At 42.5% G+C, this 18532-nt stretch overlaps 1 protein-coding gene across 2 annotated transcripts in view; it reads left to right on the forward strand.

Annotated features, from left to right (window-relative positions):
• The first annotated feature begins 3470 nt into the window (after positions 1-3470).
• LDAH (lipid droplet associated hydrolase) overlaps positions 3471-18532 on the forward strand; it is a 185015-nt gene continuing 169953 nt past the window's right edge. Inside the window, exons 1-2 of one of the 2 annotated variants that reach the window (XM_045011873.1) lie at positions 3471-3595; positions 16983-17141. In XM_045011873.1, coding sequence (XP_044867808.1) covers positions 3565-3595; positions 16983-17141 — 190 coding nt within the window. In that variant the 5' untranslated portion in view covers positions 3471-3564. Of the gene's footprint in view, positions 3596-16979; positions 17142-18532 lie in introns of both variants that reach the window. The other variant, XM_045011872.1, reaches the window with a different exon arrangement.

Here is an 18532-nt window from a genome sequence, read left to right on the forward strand (position 1 = left end):
AAAGGTGTGCACTACAAGTGCAGCCTGCTGGCTGTCACCCTTATATACAATTTCCAGCCTACCCAGTTGTCTCTGATTGGTCGCTTTTCAGTGGTGTGACTTTCTCTCAGCCTCTGATTGGTTGGTCTTTCAATAGGGTGATATTCTCTGAGCCAATCAGCTACCAGCTACCTAGCTCACATGTACCTACATGTGCTTGGTGACACATACTTACATGTGCCTTCACCTGTTATGATGCCATCTTGGCTTCTAGGAGTTTCTAGAAGGTCCTAGGAAGTTCTAGAAGATCCTTCCCCACTCCTATGTCATCCTTATATATGCCATCTTGATCCACTATATTGGATTTTCTAAATTTAAACTATCATCAATTTCTACCTAACCAAAGCCTCAATTTTACAGCCAATTACTGTTCCATACAAAACAAAGTGTCCTGATACTGTCATCATCTTAATTATTTCAAATTGAGATATGTATTTTATGATTTTTAAACCCTTTGTTGATGCTTTTCTCTGTAAGGTGCTGTAAGATTTTTCAAAGCATAGATTCATAGGACTGCAAGGGATTGTGAGAGGTCATCTAGCCCAGTCCCCTGCACTCATGGCAGGACTAAGTATTATCCAGACCATTACTAACAGGTGTTTTCTAACCTGCTCTTAAAAATCTCCAATGATAGAGATTCCACAACCCCCCTAGGCAATTTATCCCAGTGCCTAACCAGGCTGACAATTAGGAAGTTTTTCCTTATGTCCTACCTAAAGCTCCTTTGCAGCTATTTATGCCCATTCCTTCGTCTCCTATTCTCAAGGTTAAGAAGAACAATTCTTCTCCTTCCTCCTTGCAGCAACCTTTTATGTGCTTGAAAACGGTTATCACGTCCCCTCTGTCTTCTCCTTTCCATACTAAACAAACTCAATTTTTTCAATCTTCCCTCATGGGTCATGTTTTCTAGACCTCTAATCATTTTTGTTGCATTTCTCTGGACTTTCTCCAATTTGTCCACATCTTTCCTGAAATGTGGCACTCAGAACTGGACACAATACTCCAGCTGAGGACTAATCAGTGTGGAGTAAGCGGAAGAATTACTTCTTGTGTCTTGCTTACACAACTCCTAATACATCCCAGAATGATGTTCACTTTTTTTGCAATAGTCGTACATTATTGATTCATATTTAGCTTGTGGTCCACTATGACCCCCAGATCCCTTTCTGCAGTACTCTTTCCTAGGTAGTCATTTCCCATTTTGTATGTGTGCAACTGATTGTTCCTTCCTAAATGCAGTACTTTGCATTTGTCGTTATTGACTTTCATCCTATTTACTTCAATTTCTCCAGTTTGTCCAGAGCATTTTGAATTTTAATCCTATCCTCCAAAGCACTTGCAACTCCTCCCAGCTTGGAATGATCTAAAAACTTTGTGTACTCTCTATTAGCTAAATCGTTGATGAAGTTATAGAACAGAACTGGACCCAGAACTGATCCCTGTGGGACCCCACTCATTATGCCCTTCCCACATGACTGAAAACCACTGATAACCACTCTCTGGGAATGGTTTTCCAAACAGTCATGCACCCACCTTATAGTAGCTCCAACTAGGTTGCATTTCCCTATTTTTTTTATGAGAAGGTGATAAGAGACAGTATCAAAAGCTTCGCTAAATTCAAGATACTACACTTATCTTAGCCAAAAGGCCGATGTCTACCACTTCCCCCAATCCACAAGGCTTGTTACCATGTCAAAGAAAGCTATCAGATTGGTTTGACACAATTTGTTCTTGACAAATTCATGCTGACTGTTACTTATCACCTTATTATCTTCTAGATGTTCGGAAACTGATTTGCTCCATTTTCTTTCCAGGTACAGAAGTTAAGATGACTGATCTGTAATTCCCCAGGTTGTCCTTATTTCCCTTTTTATAGATTGCCACTATGTTTGTCCTTTTCCAGTCTTCTGGAATTTCTCATGTCTTCCATGTCTTTTAAAAGATAATCGCTAATGGCTCAGATATCTCCTCAGTCAGCTCCTTGAGTATTCCAGGATGCATTTCATGAGGCCCTGGTGACTTGAAGACATTTAACTTGTCTAAGTAATTTTAACTTGTTCTTTCCCTATTTTAGCCTCTGATCCCACCTCATTTTCACTGGTATTCACTATGTCAAAATAGCAGAGACAGGGATGATGTAGTTTAGTTAGAATAGAAAATTCCAGAAGGTTCCAACAACGTATGTTTCTCTGACAGAATCTTTCATTTCTATTTCCCTATAGAAAAAGTGTTATCTTAAATGAAAAACATATACTGTCTTGAAATGTAGCCACCGTATGACAGTGATTGGGCCATTATTTGGGCCGAGGGTGAAGAGGTAGATGGTGTGTGTGCGCTGGGGACTGAACTAGGGTGGCCAGAGATTTTGTTAAATTAAAAGCGCTATCATAGATTAATGTAATTGGCATCTATGTTTTAGGGTAACAATGCCATGCAATTTTTAAGTCCTGTACCATATTTACAAAGTACACCCATGCAATAGCATAGGCTTTTAACTGATAGTATTTTCAATGTATATCACTGCATCTAGCTTTCTGATGACAGTCAAGATTTGTAACCCGGGGACTACAAGATAGTATTTTGATCAGCAATACACTAGGGCCCAGGCTGCCCTTTGAACTTTTTGATAAAAATGGAAGCAAGGTAATGCCAGTCATCACACTATGGATTCCAGAAAGGGAAACTTTAGTCAATGCTGCTCATAATTCTCAAATTATTGAGCTATATTGAGAAATAATAAGAAGAAATAATCCCTCATTTGAAGGAATGTTATTAATTATAATCCCAAGATTACTCCAAATTTTGTGTCCACTCTCTTTTATTGCTAAAAATAATTAACAATGAATAACAAATTACAAAACTGAAGATATAGAAAGAGGTCCTCATATTAAAGGAAGGAATCCCACAGCATTTTAAGTTCCCTGCATGAATAATTTTTGTGTTCCTCTTTTTGAGTCTGTCACACAGCGTTTTTGGGCCTTGACAGCTTAAAAAGTACTGCCAGTCACCCTGGGGCAGGTCCCAGCCAGACCGGACACCTTCGGGCACTGCTAGTCACGGGAAAGGGGCATGCAGGCTGCACCAGTGCGGTTCCTTTTCCCCTGTGAGGAGATGCAGGCAGTCAGGCCATGCTGACAAGGGCTCTTTGCAGGGGGGCAGCAGGGTCATGCGTTGGGGTGCCAGTGTCCCTGTGTGGGGTATGCAGGAGGGTGCCAGGTGCCTGCTGCTGTCCCCGAGGGCTACGCCAGCCACCCTGAGCGCAGCCTGCTGCCACCATGGGGGCCCTATCCCAGGGACCTAACTCCAGCTGGCACCAGGGCGCCCTGGTGGGGGGGGAGGGGGAGGCGCCGGCGCCACCATGTCCCTGGGCGCCGATCCCGCCCAGAGCCTCTGGAGAGACGCTGCGCGCGCCAGGCTCCCCCGCCCCGGTCTCTGAGCTTCCGCTGCCGGGCGGAAGAAGCCGGGACGCACCCTCCTTCCGCCCGGCCTGGCAGACGCCGCTCGGCTGCCGGCGCGTGCAGCCCAATGACCGCGGACATGCGGGGCGCCGGGGAAGGTACGTGCCGGGGGGGTCCGGCCCGGGGCTTTCCATCCCCGCTCGGCGGCTGCTGCCCAGCGCTTTCCGACTAGGGCGGGGCCCTGACCGGGGATAAGGCAATGGGAGGTGCCGTGCAGGGGACCCTGCTGCCTGCAGGGTGGTCAGTGCAGGGCTCCGGAGCTGTGCCCGGGATAACGCTGCTGCTCTTCTGATAGCTGATCAATTCCACTTCCAGATAATAGCCAAAGAACGGCGCGCGCCACGCACTGCTCGTGCAAAGAGCAGCGCTTCTTTGCAGGCTGGTTGCTGCAAGTAGACTATTATCATAGCGCCAGAAGCAATACTGCCTTACCGAATGATGTTGCATGCAGTGTATTCTCATACAACAAATAGTACAAGAAAAAATACTAATTGGAGCAATGTATTGCGTGCAATAATAGTGCTGGAATAATACATTATAGAGTAATATTGTGTACAGTAATTCTTACAGAATGATGATGCAGCTATACTAATTGTAGAATAATAGTGCATTAAATTTCTCATGTTATAACAATATTGCAAGAACTAATTTTATGCAGTTAGGCATTCAGAAAAATTGATGTAGTAATAATATTACCAGTTGTAATATTTTTTCTGTGATATTACTAATTCTAAAGGTAAAATCTCTCAGAATATTTATTATGTAAGTAGTCTCTTAAATGTACATGATGCCTCTATAAAACAAGAAGAAAAACTCCATGGCCCAGGTCCCTGTAAACAAAAGGTGGGACTGACAAAGGGACTTAGGCGTTGCAGTGCTGAGCATCACCCAGCATTTTACTTTTAGATGCCTAGAAAATCACAGGATCAGCACTGAGATCCACTAAGCCGGGGGTCTCAAACATGTGGGCTGCGGCCTGCCATAGGTGCTGACTCCACCAGCAGCCAAGCTCTCCTCCCCTCCTCCACCTACCCTCCAGAGCTTCCTGCCACCAAACAGCTATTTGGCAGCACTTAGGACTTTCCAGGAGGGAGTGGGGAGGAGGTGGAGAAGGGGCGGGGCTGGGGCGGGGATTTGGGGAAGGGGTTGGAATAGGGGCAGAGAGGGCCTGGAGTTGGGGCAGGGCCTCATGGAAGGGGTGGAGTGGGGGCAGGGTGGGGGGCAGAGTGGGGGGCTTTAACCGAAGTAATTCTAAAAGAAAATGAATGTTTTGTCATTTGAGTGAGGTGCATTACTGAGTGTTTATATTTTATTAAACCCCCTCTTCACATTACACTTTTTAAAAAGTTAATACATTGACTTTTAATAGCATACTATATTATCTTCATTTTTGACTATACTTTTGTATCATTGTATGAAAAGCTTTTAGTGATGCGGCCCACAGGCCAATGTGGTAGTCCTCATGTGGCCCTCATGGTGATTTGAGTTTGAGATCCCTGCACTAAGCCAAGTCAGGAGCTCAGGCTCCCTATACAATGCTCAGGGAGAGAGAGGCAACTTAGAATGCAATGCACAAAAGCTTGCTCACTAGGTGTGGAGTCCTAAGCCAGTAGTTTTCAACCACGGGTATGTGTTCCCCTGGGGGCTACTCAGAGGTCTTCCAGGGGCTTTCAACTTATGTAGATATTTGCCTAGTTTTACAACAGGCTACATAAAAAGCATAGCTAAGATGATCTCCCTTGGCCCACACCGCTTCCCGCAGCCCCCATTGGCCTGGAATGGCGAACCACGGCCAGTGGGAGCTGCGATCGGCCAAACCTGCGGACGCTGCAGGTAAACAAACCATCCCGGCCTGCCAGCGGATTTCCCTGATGGGCCACGTGCCAAAGGTTGCTGATCCCTGAATTAGTGCATGAATCCTGAAGCGGAGGTGAGTTTGTGCTCAAAGAGAAGGGCAGGGAGTGGAACGTGTAGTAAATGAGAGAGGGAGGAAGGCTTCAGCTATAGGATAATTTAGAGAGAAGGAATGAAAACTAAGGTTGAGAATGAGGGCCACATTCTCTTTTCCTGAGATAGGAGAGATTGATTTGCCACCAGGAAAATAATTGCTAATGAAGAGGGATGGAAGTTAGGCCCAAAGTATGAGTTAAATTGAAGCATCTATAACTCTTCAGTATGATAATTGCTTCCCCTCCTTGTAAACCACCATCCCCTCTTAAGACGGAGTGAGAGAAGAATTGTCTTCTATCCTTTGTGCTCTGAACTTCCTCTCTTAAAGCATTGACCACTCTTTCACTCAGCTCTCTCCATCAAACACATTTTTCTCTGATAGAAACTTTCATTTCTGTTTCCCTGTAGAAAAAGTGTTATCTTAAATGAAAAACACGCACTGTCTTGAAATGTGGCCATCGTATGACGGTGATTGGGGCATTATTTGGGCCAAGGGTGAAGAGGTAGAGGTGTGTGCGTGCTGGGGACTGAACTGGGGTGGCCAGAGCTTTGTAGGGTCCCTGTAACGGGAGGAGCCCAGTGGTTGTGCCAAGAAATTGGTACTGAAAGGGCTTTCCATCAGTGCAGCTGGCTTGGTGTGCTGGGAAGCTGAGTCATCAGCTTCAAGCATGGATACCTGGGCTTGAATATATCGCACCCAGAAGCAAAGTCCTAGGAGTTGAGAGTCTCGTTGCCAAGGTAGCGGCATGTCAACCACTCCCAGTGACATTACTGTCTTGAAGTGCGAAGGAGACCCTTCAAGCAACAGTACCTTAGTACAGAAGCACTGAACTACTCTCTACTTCAGGCCACCTGCTCAGCCTCAGTATTTCCACATAGTCTCCCTTTACCCCCACCCATGGATCATCAGAGCAGATAACTTCTCTCCTCCACCTCTCATATACACCGCCCTCTTCAACTCATATCCCATTTTCCTCCCATCTCTGTCATGCACGTCCCTGTTAGTTATCTGTATAGTGGTAGTACCTAAAAGCTACAGTCATGGACCAAGACCCCATTGTGCTAGGTGCTGTGTGCCCTCACAGCTCCACTGCACATCATATTTCCTCTTCCCATAATTCCAACACAGGTGGTCTCAGGGCCCACAGCAACCCCACATGCTCCCTGTCACAGGGTGGCTGGCCCCTCTCTATGAAGTAGGTCCAGCATCCCTGTACCAGAACAGTTCTCCCATTTGGCCAGCTAAGAGGGCGGGCTAGCACCTGGGGTCTATGGAGTATCAGAGACACAGCTAGTGAATAGAATCAGTGAGGAAAGGGCAGCTGAGAGCTTCCAGAGACTGTATGTTTGGGACCTAGGAAAAGGCTGAAGGTAGGAGAGCAGCAAGAGGGGTTTACTGAGTGGTGGTCCCCAAGTCAGAGAACTAGAGATAGAAGGATGAAGGCAGGAGGACCAATAGCCGAGGGAGGTGCCTGCTGGTTCTAAGCCAGAGAGCTGGAACCAAGGGCCAAAGAGGGCTGAATGCAGAGCAGCAGCAGAAGAGTTCACCTGCTGATCTCTTCAGGGGCGGAGAGCTGAATCCAGAGGAGCTATGAGAGGGCAGGAGGGGTAAGGGATGCTCCCCTGGCAAGGAGGCTCCCCAGCAGAGAGGCTGTGAGGGTTCTCATTGGGAAAAGTGAGGTTGCAGTCCAGTTGGAAGGGTGAGGGTGGCTGTTCTGGTACAAGGACAGAGGAGGATTGACAGAGAGTGTGAGCATGTTTGAAGATGCCAATGTGTGATGTATGGGGTGTTACTGGATGAGATGTTGGGTGATCTTAATGACTGTTTGCACTGGGGTGAGAAATGAACTATATGTGTTGAGACTTCATTCAGGATTAAATGACCTGTGTCTGGTAATAAACCGTGCTGATGGACTACTCGTGGATAAGCTTGCATGGAGTTATTGGGTTATCTGAGAAGGGAAACTGAGGCACAGATGCCTGTCAGGCTGTGTTCTGCCACAGGAGGGTGCTCCAGATGGGGCTGCCCAGTCACACTCCTCTCCCATGTTTAGCACTTTAAACGTTTAAACCAATCGATTCTGGTATTTACTAAGTCTGGGAGGGAAGTAGGAGGGGCATGGTAAGCAGCAAGAATATGCCCATGTTTGGGATGAGAGTGGAAATTTGTGGGTGGTGGAAGGGGAGTTATTTGAGGCTTATGAGAGGGGTATTGGATGCGTTTACTGCTTATTTCTTTGCTTCTTATGGTGTATTTGGTTGATATGTGGGATACAACATAATTTGACACCACACACAAACAAATACAATAAAAATGGTTAACTTTCAAGGCTTTCTTCATAAGTACAGCTCCTCTTGTAGTTGTGGGACTGAAAGATGTGCAGAAAGAAATCCCCTATTTGTCCACAGGCAGCAACAATGTGAGCTTTCCTGCTCTGCTTTGTCAAAGTGCTTTTGTGCCCATTCAAACATTGGCCTCTGCTGAGACTGCCCAAAGAGAACCACTGGTAGTTTTTTTCACATGGACATTTGTTCACAAGAACTGGAGTGAGACCAGCTACTCATTATGGCCCTGATAGTAATGGCTTTATTTCATTCATCGCTGATCTTGGTTGGATGTGAACCAATAATTGAAAGGTGAAGAATCTGTATTTGGTTGAAAATCCTCTGAGTGATTCTTGCAAGTTAAGTCTGCAGCCAAGTAATGGCATCACATAGCAGCTTGACTGTAATTAGGGTGACCAGACACCAAGTGTGAAAAATCGGGATGGGGTGGGGGGGTAATAGGAGCCTATATAAGAAAAAGACCCAAAAATTGGGACTGTCCCTATAAAATCGGGACATCTGGTCACCCTAACTGTAATACAGAAATGCCAGATAGAGGGGCAGTTACTATACGTGGAAAGGGAGATTGTTAGGGCATAATTCTTATTTCACTTACACTATTGTAATTTGGACTAGATTAAAGGTGCATCAGTGTAAATGGGAGGAAAACTGGGTAGATAGTAAAAATGACAATCTCCTCCCAGTGGGTAACTGGATGCACTGATTCCCCTAAATACTATAATCTGTCATCTAGAGACAGTGGCATCAATGGAGCAATCCTGATTTATGTCAGGTTTGTTTTTTGTTTTTGTTTTCTTTGTTACAGAACCAGGTTAAAAAAAACCACCCAAATTTCTTCGCTGACAATATTCAGCAGCCTGGAGCTAAAACCCTGGGCTCATGCAATATTATTACTGAGGATTGTTTCACAGGCAGTTTTTATTAGATACTAATTACAAGTGTTTGGTATAAGTTCTTATCTGCTTCATTGTCTTTCCTTCTAGCATCCATTTTTGCTTCCAAGCTGATACCACAGCACGCATGTGCTATAAAATCAAAGTCTTGCTGTATTAAAACTGTAGCAAAAAAGGCACTGTAAGCAACAAGACATGTTTCTGGCATAACAATCCAAACTAAATTTGTTGCATTCCTTCATTTTTGGTCTGATTTATGGACTGATCCCTCAAATCCTATTCATGTCAGTGGTCCTCATTCATGTCCCATTGGAGTTCTCAAGTGAAATTCCAGTCCCAGTGAAGTCAAAAGGAGAATTGCAATTGAATTCACTGGGTCCAGAATTTCACTGCTCCTGTGAGACTTGCTTCTGTGAATAAGATATTGTAGGATCAGATTATATGTAAACTCTTCAGAACAAGGCAGTTAGACCAGATTTTGAACTCTGTTGCCCAAGTGTAAAGCCCAGCTAATACCACTGACTCTCTAACAAAGCAACTACAATTTACTGAAGTTTGTAGATTTGTGAGTATTGAGCAATTTAATAAAGCAAAGGTAATGCATCCTTTATTTTGACAATCATTAGGTTTAATTATTTAATTACTATTTCTATTTGCATATTTGCCAAATGTTGATTAGCAAGGGTCTGCTGTAATTAAAACATTTGTCAAAATAAATGAACAAATTTATAGTTCAATATCCTTGTTCCACTTGCCCCATTTTTTCACAGATTTTGCAAAATTCAATAATTTGCAAAGGGACTTCCAATCATTACTATGAATTTGTAAGATCTGTTTTATTTCTCAATGATTAAGTCAAACCCAGAAAGTTTTAAACTGAACCATTTTTTAAAACAAATAGTTTTTCTTCACTCAAACTCTTTTGGTCTTAGGCAGTTGCTTATTGTGTCTTGCAACTTTATTTTAGAAAAATGTGTATTGACACAGTTGTTCATTTTAAAATAAGTACGTGCAAAGCATTGCATTAACTCTCACTATAGAGGAGATGTAAGAAAATGACTGGGAAAATCAGGTTTTGGTCCTACCAAATCTGTTAGGATTCCTTAAAGTAAACTGTGAAACAAAAACCAAGAAGTGTTGACTGTGCCTTTCACTGCACCTTGGATACTTAAAATCAACTTCATTATCTTTTGTGGGTAAATCAGGGCCTGGTGTTGGGAACTCTGGGTTCTATTTGTGTCTTTTAATGTAGGATTCTTCTGCCCTTTAGAAAGTCATGTCTGCCTTCTATTTTACAGAGAGAGAAACTAACACCACTCACCTCCTATGGTTCCTATGAGGCTTCATTCATTCATATTTGTAGAATGCTTTGAGATCCTAATATAGAAGATGCTGTATGAGAGTAAAATGTACAATGAATCTGTAACCCCTTGGGCCTTCATGCTTATCGCTGTGCTGCTTAACACACCCACACAGAAATTCAGGACAGCAGTGGGGAACAGAGCTCAGATGCTATTGCTGAAAAAGTATGCAGGCCACCCATACCCCTTGAGCTATCAGAAACTCTTGATTAATGCTATTTAAAAGAAAACATCGCATCCCCTCCCCCCATTCACTGCAATGAAAATTTAATTTGCTTACAGTCTAGTTCTGGTGGAACTCTGGACCTCATATAATCTGTATTGCTGACTCATTGTTTCAATTTAAATTGGAGCCTACAATCTGTTTTTCTACTTATTACCCTCATTTTCTTTTGATATTATGCTTTATATACAGTACTTAAGTACTCTGAAACAGCACTTTGTGAACATTTCAGTAAGTTTACATTTCTGTATCACTTTTTTTTTCTACTTTCAGGTGTATTTTTTTTCCTCCATCCAGATCTTGGCCTTCTCTACACACAGTTTGAACTGTGATTTTAATTAAAATCCAGTTCAGAAATTGATGTAGTTAAATTGGTGCAATGCCCCTGGGTATAGATATTCTTATTTCAAATTAAAAGTGTTCACACAAAGGGCGGCTGCACCAATTTCACATAAATTGATTTAGTGCTCCAACTGTGTTTAGACCTCTTCCTTAATGTTTTAAGAAAGGCCTGAGATCTGGATCTTAGACTGGAAGAATGGAAGGCCTAAACTAATGCCCATTGAAGCTAATGATAGTTTGCTCATTGATTTTGGTGAAGCCTTGACTGGTTCTGTTGTATTTCAATGGAATGTATAGGACCAGCATTAAAGGTATTAACATGACTCTGTAACTGTCCAACATTAAACAGTTTTAACCAAGGTTCAGCATTTGGTATACAGAAACCTCAGCCTGTTCAGTGTCATGGCAAATACACCATTAAAAATATTTAAAAACCTTTATTAAGGTTACAGAAAAAAGAGGGAGGGGAGAGAAAAGGTTAAAGTAGTGATCCCCAACCTTTTCGTCTAGCGGGGGCCAGACGAAGGACCGTGGCGGCAGTGGAGCATCCGCCGAAATGCTGCAGAATTTCTTTGGCGTTTCGGCGGCGATGCCTCTCGATGACGCCACTTGCTGCCGACAAGTGACGTCATTGAGAGGCATCGCTACCGAAACGCTGCAGAAATTCGGCGGCATTTCGGCAGATGCTCCACCGCCGGCCAGGATGCGGGCGCATTTAGATGCCCTTGCGGGCGCCGGGTTGGGGACCCCTGGGTTAAAGCATTTGAAATACAGAGTATTAAAAGCAAAACTTTTATTTTAACAACATCACTTGTTTCCTTTCTCTTTAGCTTCAGATGGGAAAAAACCCTTAGCTGGTAATAACTGTCCTTTTTTGGGGAAAAAGAGAAAAAGTTAGTTGAGATGGGCTGAAATTGTTGTTATCGCTATTGTTGTTTAAAGTCTGATTCCATTTCCTAGAGGATAGAACAAGGCAAACACGCATAAGAGGGGAGAGAAAAGAGCAAAACAGCAAAGATAGAAAATGCAGCTTCTGCCTCTGGTGTTGACTCTTTGTAGCAGCGAAGGTGTAGTCAGATACAGGCACGGTGCAAGGTTTTATCAGCCATTCTGATACCTGGCAAACTTGTACCATTATCGAGCTATTTAAGACATTTGGTCATAGGCTTACAGCAATATTGCAAAATATACAGGCTGTTTTGGCTAAACCGGACTTCTGTTAAACAGGAGGCAAAAGGAGAGAGATAGGAAAGAGAAGAAATAAGGTGGGGAAGGAAAAGGACACAAGGGGGGAGGGTGGGGAGAGTGACTAAACCTCACATGTGAGATGGTGTTTGGGATTTAGCCAGAGCTGGTGATGTCAATTGAGTTCTCTCTTTATCTCGATCTGGTCAAGACATCTCCTGGGATTAGGATGATGAAGGCCCAATGAAGTTATGTTGGATCCTGTGGTCCCAGGAAATGTTGAGGGGATGAGATGGGCCGTCATAATGGAAAGCTCACTCCTTTCTATTCTTTCAGTTGATAATAGTTGCATTCACCTCCCAAAGTCTCTCTTTTTTAAAGGACCCGAAAAGGGAGTGATGGCTGGAATTGCCCGTCCCTTCATTATTTTGTTCACCAGTTAGGCCTCATTTCCGACTCATCATATTTGGTTCCCGGATTTCCATTTCCACACTTCTTTTGTTTATCAGACATCATCTGAACACAGTCCTTGAGTTATCTCAATAGGCCTTTTCATTTGGATTAATTCAGTCTTTGTCTCACTTTTGCACCTTTTCCCATCAACATTCATTGTTATAAGTAATTGTGACACTTTATGAACTTTCACTTGTTTTTCACAGTTGAGCTTACGTTTAGGGTAAACTTGTAGGCCCATTTATCACAGTAGCCCCTGTGATGGTTCTCAGGGAACCCAAGATTCATTGTCACCTCTGCTTATAGTATGAGAGGGTCTTGCTTGTGTTTACCTGGGTGTTGGCTCCTTGACACTACCAGCTTGTTAATCACCCAAGCACACTCTTCTGAGCTATGCCAGCTCTTTCTTTGCCTTTTGGATTAACAGTGGGTGCACCCCAGTCCCTGAGTTCTTTTGAAGTGTTTCCCTGTAGTGTTCAGCCCTTTCTCCACTGAACAAAAATACCAGGTCTGCTGTCCCCAAAAAACCACTATACACACCAGCTTGTAGAATTCAACTCAGGATCAGCACCTTGCTTAATGTTACAGCACATAGATATATGAATAGGGAAAACAAGAATAGGTTTATTATCAAAGATTTAAATGTTAGTGAGTCAGAATATTGGCAGCAAAAGGTTGCATATGAAACAAAATCATAACATGCTTTCTAGAGACTAAACTTTAACAGGTTTAAAAGGAAGTATTTCTTCACACAACGCACAGTCAATCTGTGGAACTCCTTGCCAGAGGGTGTTGTGAAAGCCAAGACCATAAAAGTGTTCAAAAAAGAACTAGATAAATTCATGGAGGATAGGTCCATCAATGGCTATTAGCCAGGATGGGCACGGATGGTGTCCCTAGCCTCTGTTTGCCAGAAGCTGGGAATGGGCAACAGGGGATGATGGATCACTTGATGGTCACCTGTTCTGTTCATTCCCTCTTGGCACTGGCATTGGTCACTGTCGGAAGACAGGATACTGGGCTAGATGGACCTTTGGTCTGACCCAGTAGGGCTGTTCTTATGTTAGGTTAACCTCCTATCTCAAGAAATTTATCTCACCCCCAAAAGTCCTCTGCAGCATTTCGACCAAGGTTGGCTGATATCCCATTTTCATCAATGTAAACGCATTACCTATGTAAGTGTAGGAAAAGAGCGTGTCTTCTTTGCCTTCTCCTTATACTCCCCAAAGTTTGTCTGTGCATAGAGACAGTATAACCCCCCAGGGCTTCTTTTTCCTGAGTGCTCCTTCTCTGTTGACTTCATCTGTAAATGGGTATCCATTATGTTAGTTTTCAGTGTTTGATTTACATCTGACACAGAGAGAGGTGAATAAAGATATCTTTTCTGACAGAAAACCTGTGTTTTTTTTTAATTCTTGTGGTGGCTCATACCTTGATACATTTAAGACCTCACATGGCATTCTTTGGTGAATCAGAATATACATACCAGAATCAGGACATTGCTGTAACCTCTTTGCCAGTTGGCATTAAGGGTTTCTTGGGTAACAGCCCCCAGTGATGATATATGTATAAAATAACATTGAAACAGGGCCAAGCTTATGACTTTACAAGTCTTTTGGTTTGACAAATGCACCTGCCACTTCTTGATAAATGAGCCTTCTGGCAGACATTCATGTGTGTGTCATAGTTCATGTTGATGACAATTTTATTCATCTTAATTATCACTTCAAAAGTTTTTTTTCTCCTGCTGACGATAGCTCATCTCAATTGATTAGACTCTTCCTGTTGGAATGCATACTTCCACCTTTTCATGTTCTCTGTATGTATAAATATCTCCTGTCTGTGTGTTCCATTCTATGCATCCGAAGAAGTGAGCTGTAGCTCATGAAAGCTCATGCTGAAATAAATTTGTTAGTCTCTAAGGTGCCACAAGTACTCCTGTTCTTTTTGCGGATACAGACTAACACAGCTGCTACTCTGAAACTTATTCATAACTAGTGAGTTAATGAACACACACATCTTTTTGACTAATATTACAGATGTGTCTAGAGGTGAACAAAAGCTCCTGGTTAACAAAATTATCCAGTTCCCAGGTGACAGCCACTTGGATACTAGAAAGTGTCTAAATGATGAATATACATATTGGTTGTTATGTTTGTATGGCCCTTATATTTTCATATTATAGTGCATTGTTTTCTTTTCTATTGCTGTATTCAGACAATTAAAGAATTAAGAAAACACATTCAAATTAAATTTTGACACAGATATATAATTTCAACAAGCCAATGTAGCTTTAGATGATGAAGACCTTTCCTTGCATCCTATAAATATTCCCAGACAAAAACGACATTATAGTGGAAGTGAGGTTGAGGGTACACACAAGGGTGGGAGGCAGGGTACTGGACTGTGGCCTAAGAAATGTGGATTCTATTTCCAGTTTGACCACTGACTGGCTGTGATGTTGGGCAAGTAACTTCTTTGATGCTTTCCTCTGCCACCCGTTATCTGACTTGTCTATTTAGATCAGAAGGTCTTCAGGGTAGGGACTGTCTTTTACTATCTGTTTGGACAGCACCTACCACAACGAGGGCTCTGATCTCAGTTGGGCCTTACTTGAATACAAATTAGGGATGATGATGATAACACACATCATTATATCATGCTGATATCCCCTCCCATTCCGTGTTTAGTAAAACTGGTATGTTAGTCTTGTTGAGCCTGTCATGGGGTCCACTCACTGCAGGTGGAGCGCTGGAGATTAGCTCTTTCCAGATGTGAGGCCCCCCTTCTGCTGCTCACTGCACGCCTGGCTGCTGCTTTCTCTCTCTCTCTGGGGCTCAGTGTGACTTGGCTCTGCAGTCACCTCACTGTGCATGTTTCCCCCTTCTGGGGTCACAAAGCCTTTCCTTACCAGCCGTCTTCCCATTCACTTCCCCAGCGGCTGGTAGGGCAACCCAGGCCCACCCTCTATTCCGGGTTCCTGCTCAAAGACCCTCTGATGAGCAACTGAGGTCTGTCCCATTCTGGACCTTACTGCCTTTCACCTGAGCCTTTTCTAACCTTCTGGCTTCCCTCCTTTCCTGGGTTTGCCAGACCCAAAACTCCCTCTTCCCTCTAGGCTACTTGTTTCTGTAGCCCCAAACAGACCTCCCGTCTCCCATAGAGTAATTGCAGAATACTTCCCTGCAGCCCCTCTGTGCTATCAGCTCCCTGGCTTTATAGAAGCCCTGACTGTTGCTGCACAGGTGAGCTTCCCCTAATTAGGGCCTTTCTCTCCACCTAAATTCTTCCAGTTTGTAGCCGAATAGGTTAATTGGCTTAACTGGCTTCCATGAACCTCATCAGGGTAAGTGTGGGGTGAGCACCCCATCTCAGAGCTGCAGAGAGTAATTGTTATTCATAGTGAGGTTAAATGGGGGGGGGAAGACATAATTTTTACTACCTTACCATTGTTTCATGTAATGCCTAAGGGGGAAAATATTCTCTCTCCTTTTTTTTTTTTCCTTCCAGTTTGTTTTTAGTGTGCAGTTGTGCCTAATCAATGCACTGTTTCTTTCCTTTTAGACAAGGATCTGCCCATTATAGCCACCTGGGTAGAACCTTGCTCCCACAGAGAGCTCCCTGGATTTCCATGGCCTGCTTGCTTGGATCTGAATACAGGACCTGGTTCTTAGCTAGTCAGTTTTCCACTGTTAGTTTTGTTTTGGGTCTTTGCACTCAGTTTCAGGGGAGAGGAAAACATTCTTTAAAAAGTTAGGAATATGTCATGTAAAATCCATAATAACTGACAAAGGGAACTCAGAGACAGAATCAGTAACTTAAAGTACTTAAGACCAGATTTGATGCTGACAGCTTCACTTAAACGGTGATGCTGTGTTACGTCTGTTACTTGGTCAGTAGTGTCCACTTGCAATGATGTCTTGTCTTGTCTTATACAACATGTAGCATCTTCAGTATTAGTGTCTTCCACTTGTGGCTCTCAAAGCACTTTATAAACATTGTCATTTGCCACAGCTCTCCTTAACTTTCCTTATCACCATTTTATGGTGTGAGAAACTGAGGCACAGAAGTTATTGAGTGATTTGTCCAAGAAGTCACACACAGAGTTTGGAGCAAAGCATCTTTTGTGCATTAGCATAGAACCCAGTTGTCTTACTATGGCCACAGTTCAGCAAGGTACTTAAGCACATGCCTGGCTTTAAGCATCTGAGTCAGTGGGGTTACTCACATTGTTGAAAGTTTATCTTGTTGAATGAGGACCTCCTTGTCCTGTTTTAGTAAATATGAAGTAATACTTCTCTGTTATGTTTCTCCTGCTATTGGACCAAAAGTAAAAACTGTAAATATATAGCTTTGGGGGTGATTTCTCCTTGTCCAGAACGCCCCCTGTCAGTCTTTGCACTAGCAGCTTTACAATATGAGATGTATTGCAAGATGGAAGGACCCAGAGGTGTAGCAGGTGTAACAGCTGTACTGCGTTATAGCCTGATTGGGGGTGCATGACTCTGACATACACATTGATCAATTTAATGGCCTCTGTATCTTTATACAAATGTCTACAGTATACTAAAGCAGCTGTCACTGAATCAGGCCATTGTTTAGTTGAACACTGGACATGGGAACTGGGTTTCTTTGGTTATTTATGGTTTAATGATGGTGTGTAGTGCTGTGGTGCTAATCATACATAGATAATTACTGATATGTTATAACAGCCTCTTGTTCTGTTTAGCAGAGAGCACAAGACCAGGATCAGAAGAGCAGGTCCCTCTGTATGAAGAATTTATTTACTGTTGTGGAGCTGCTACTCAGGTCTTAAAGTGTGGGCCCTGGAAAGACCTCTTGGAAACTGAAAGTAAAACTCTCCCCAGGCTCTTATTTCTGATTATTCCAGGTAAGTTTAGAAAAAATGCAAAGCTCTAATTAAAAGGACACTGTCAGGTTAAAATTAAATATGACAAAATTACTCAATTTGTCACACAGGGAGTTTGAGGTAGAGGCAGGAATAGAACCCAAACTCCTGATGCTTTAATCACAAAAACATCCTTCATCTGGTTTCTTATGATCTATATTACAAGTAGTGCTTTACATGAATAAAACTGAAAATTTACGAAGTCTGATGTGCTCCTTATGCTATTTATTTGCTTTCTGCATCATATTTATCTTGAACAGCTGAAGCAGGAAGGCCAGTTTTGCTTCTCTTCCTGGTCTTTTTCACTTTGCAGATCTTGTCCTTTAGGGTAATACTGCCTTGTCAGCCTTGCACATATGTCCAGTGGATGATTAAATTCACAGGGAAGAGTTTCAGTTGCAATTTAAAAGAAAATAATTGATTACAATTTCTTCTTATGTGAGCTTTGTAATATTTTTCTTTAAGAAATCCTAGATTTTGAGCCTAAACTACCCTTTAAATCAACTGATATAACAAATATCCAAGATTATTACTTAAATTACATTATTAAATTTTGTGCAAATAAAACTGTTAACACTTGCCAGATTAAATAGAGTTAAGATTTAAGAGCCAAAATCTAGCTTCATTGAAATCAACGGGAGTTTTGCCATTGACTTCAGTGGAAGCAAGAGTTGTCCTCCAGTGATCCAGTATAGCACAACAATTATAATTATGTTGAGTGACTTCAATAGTGATTGCGTATATTGGGCTTGGGGGGGCAACTATTTTGGTACTTTTAACTCTCTTCTCTCCATCACAGTACTGTATTTTAGAGATAATGTTAATTGCCTGAGAAACAGTGAAGCAATGAATGACCCTTCTGGTTTTCCAGTTCCTTTTCATGTGTTTGACTAAAATCTTCTATCTGTAAGTATACTCTGGTGCTATAAATAACTACTCGGGGCAAGTCCAAAAAATTAATTGTTTGGAGTATGGTGTATTTGGAAACAAGTTGCATCATTAAAAATAGATGCTCTGATCTTACTTCAATGATAGTTGGCCTCTTAGCATCAGGCCTGTAAATGTTAATTGTGTGAAAATATATTAAACATGTATTAATTCTGGACTGTGATTGGCGAAAATCATATTGTATATTAAAAAAACCCACCCAATGCCTTAAAAACATTGTGTCCATTTCTATAGCAAAAAAGCATGCTGTTTCCATTGTTGGATTCTTATGCAAGGTTTTGGAAGCCTCCCCAAAAGTTGTGTGTATTTGATATTTCTGGGCATATCTCTTTGGGACTTGGGCACTGCATTTTGTGTGGTACCTACTGGAGTTGGATAATCATGTCATTTTAACACATCAGCTAATGTTAAAACTATCACTATTT

The sequence above is a fragment of the Mauremys mutica genome, chromosome 3 (assembly GCF_020497125.1).
Source record: "Mauremys mutica isolate MM-2020 ecotype Southern chromosome 3, ASM2049712v1, whole genome shotgun sequence".
In the NCBI taxonomy this organism is placed as follows: domain Eukaryota; kingdom Metazoa; phylum Chordata; order Testudines; family Geoemydidae; genus Mauremys; species Mauremys mutica.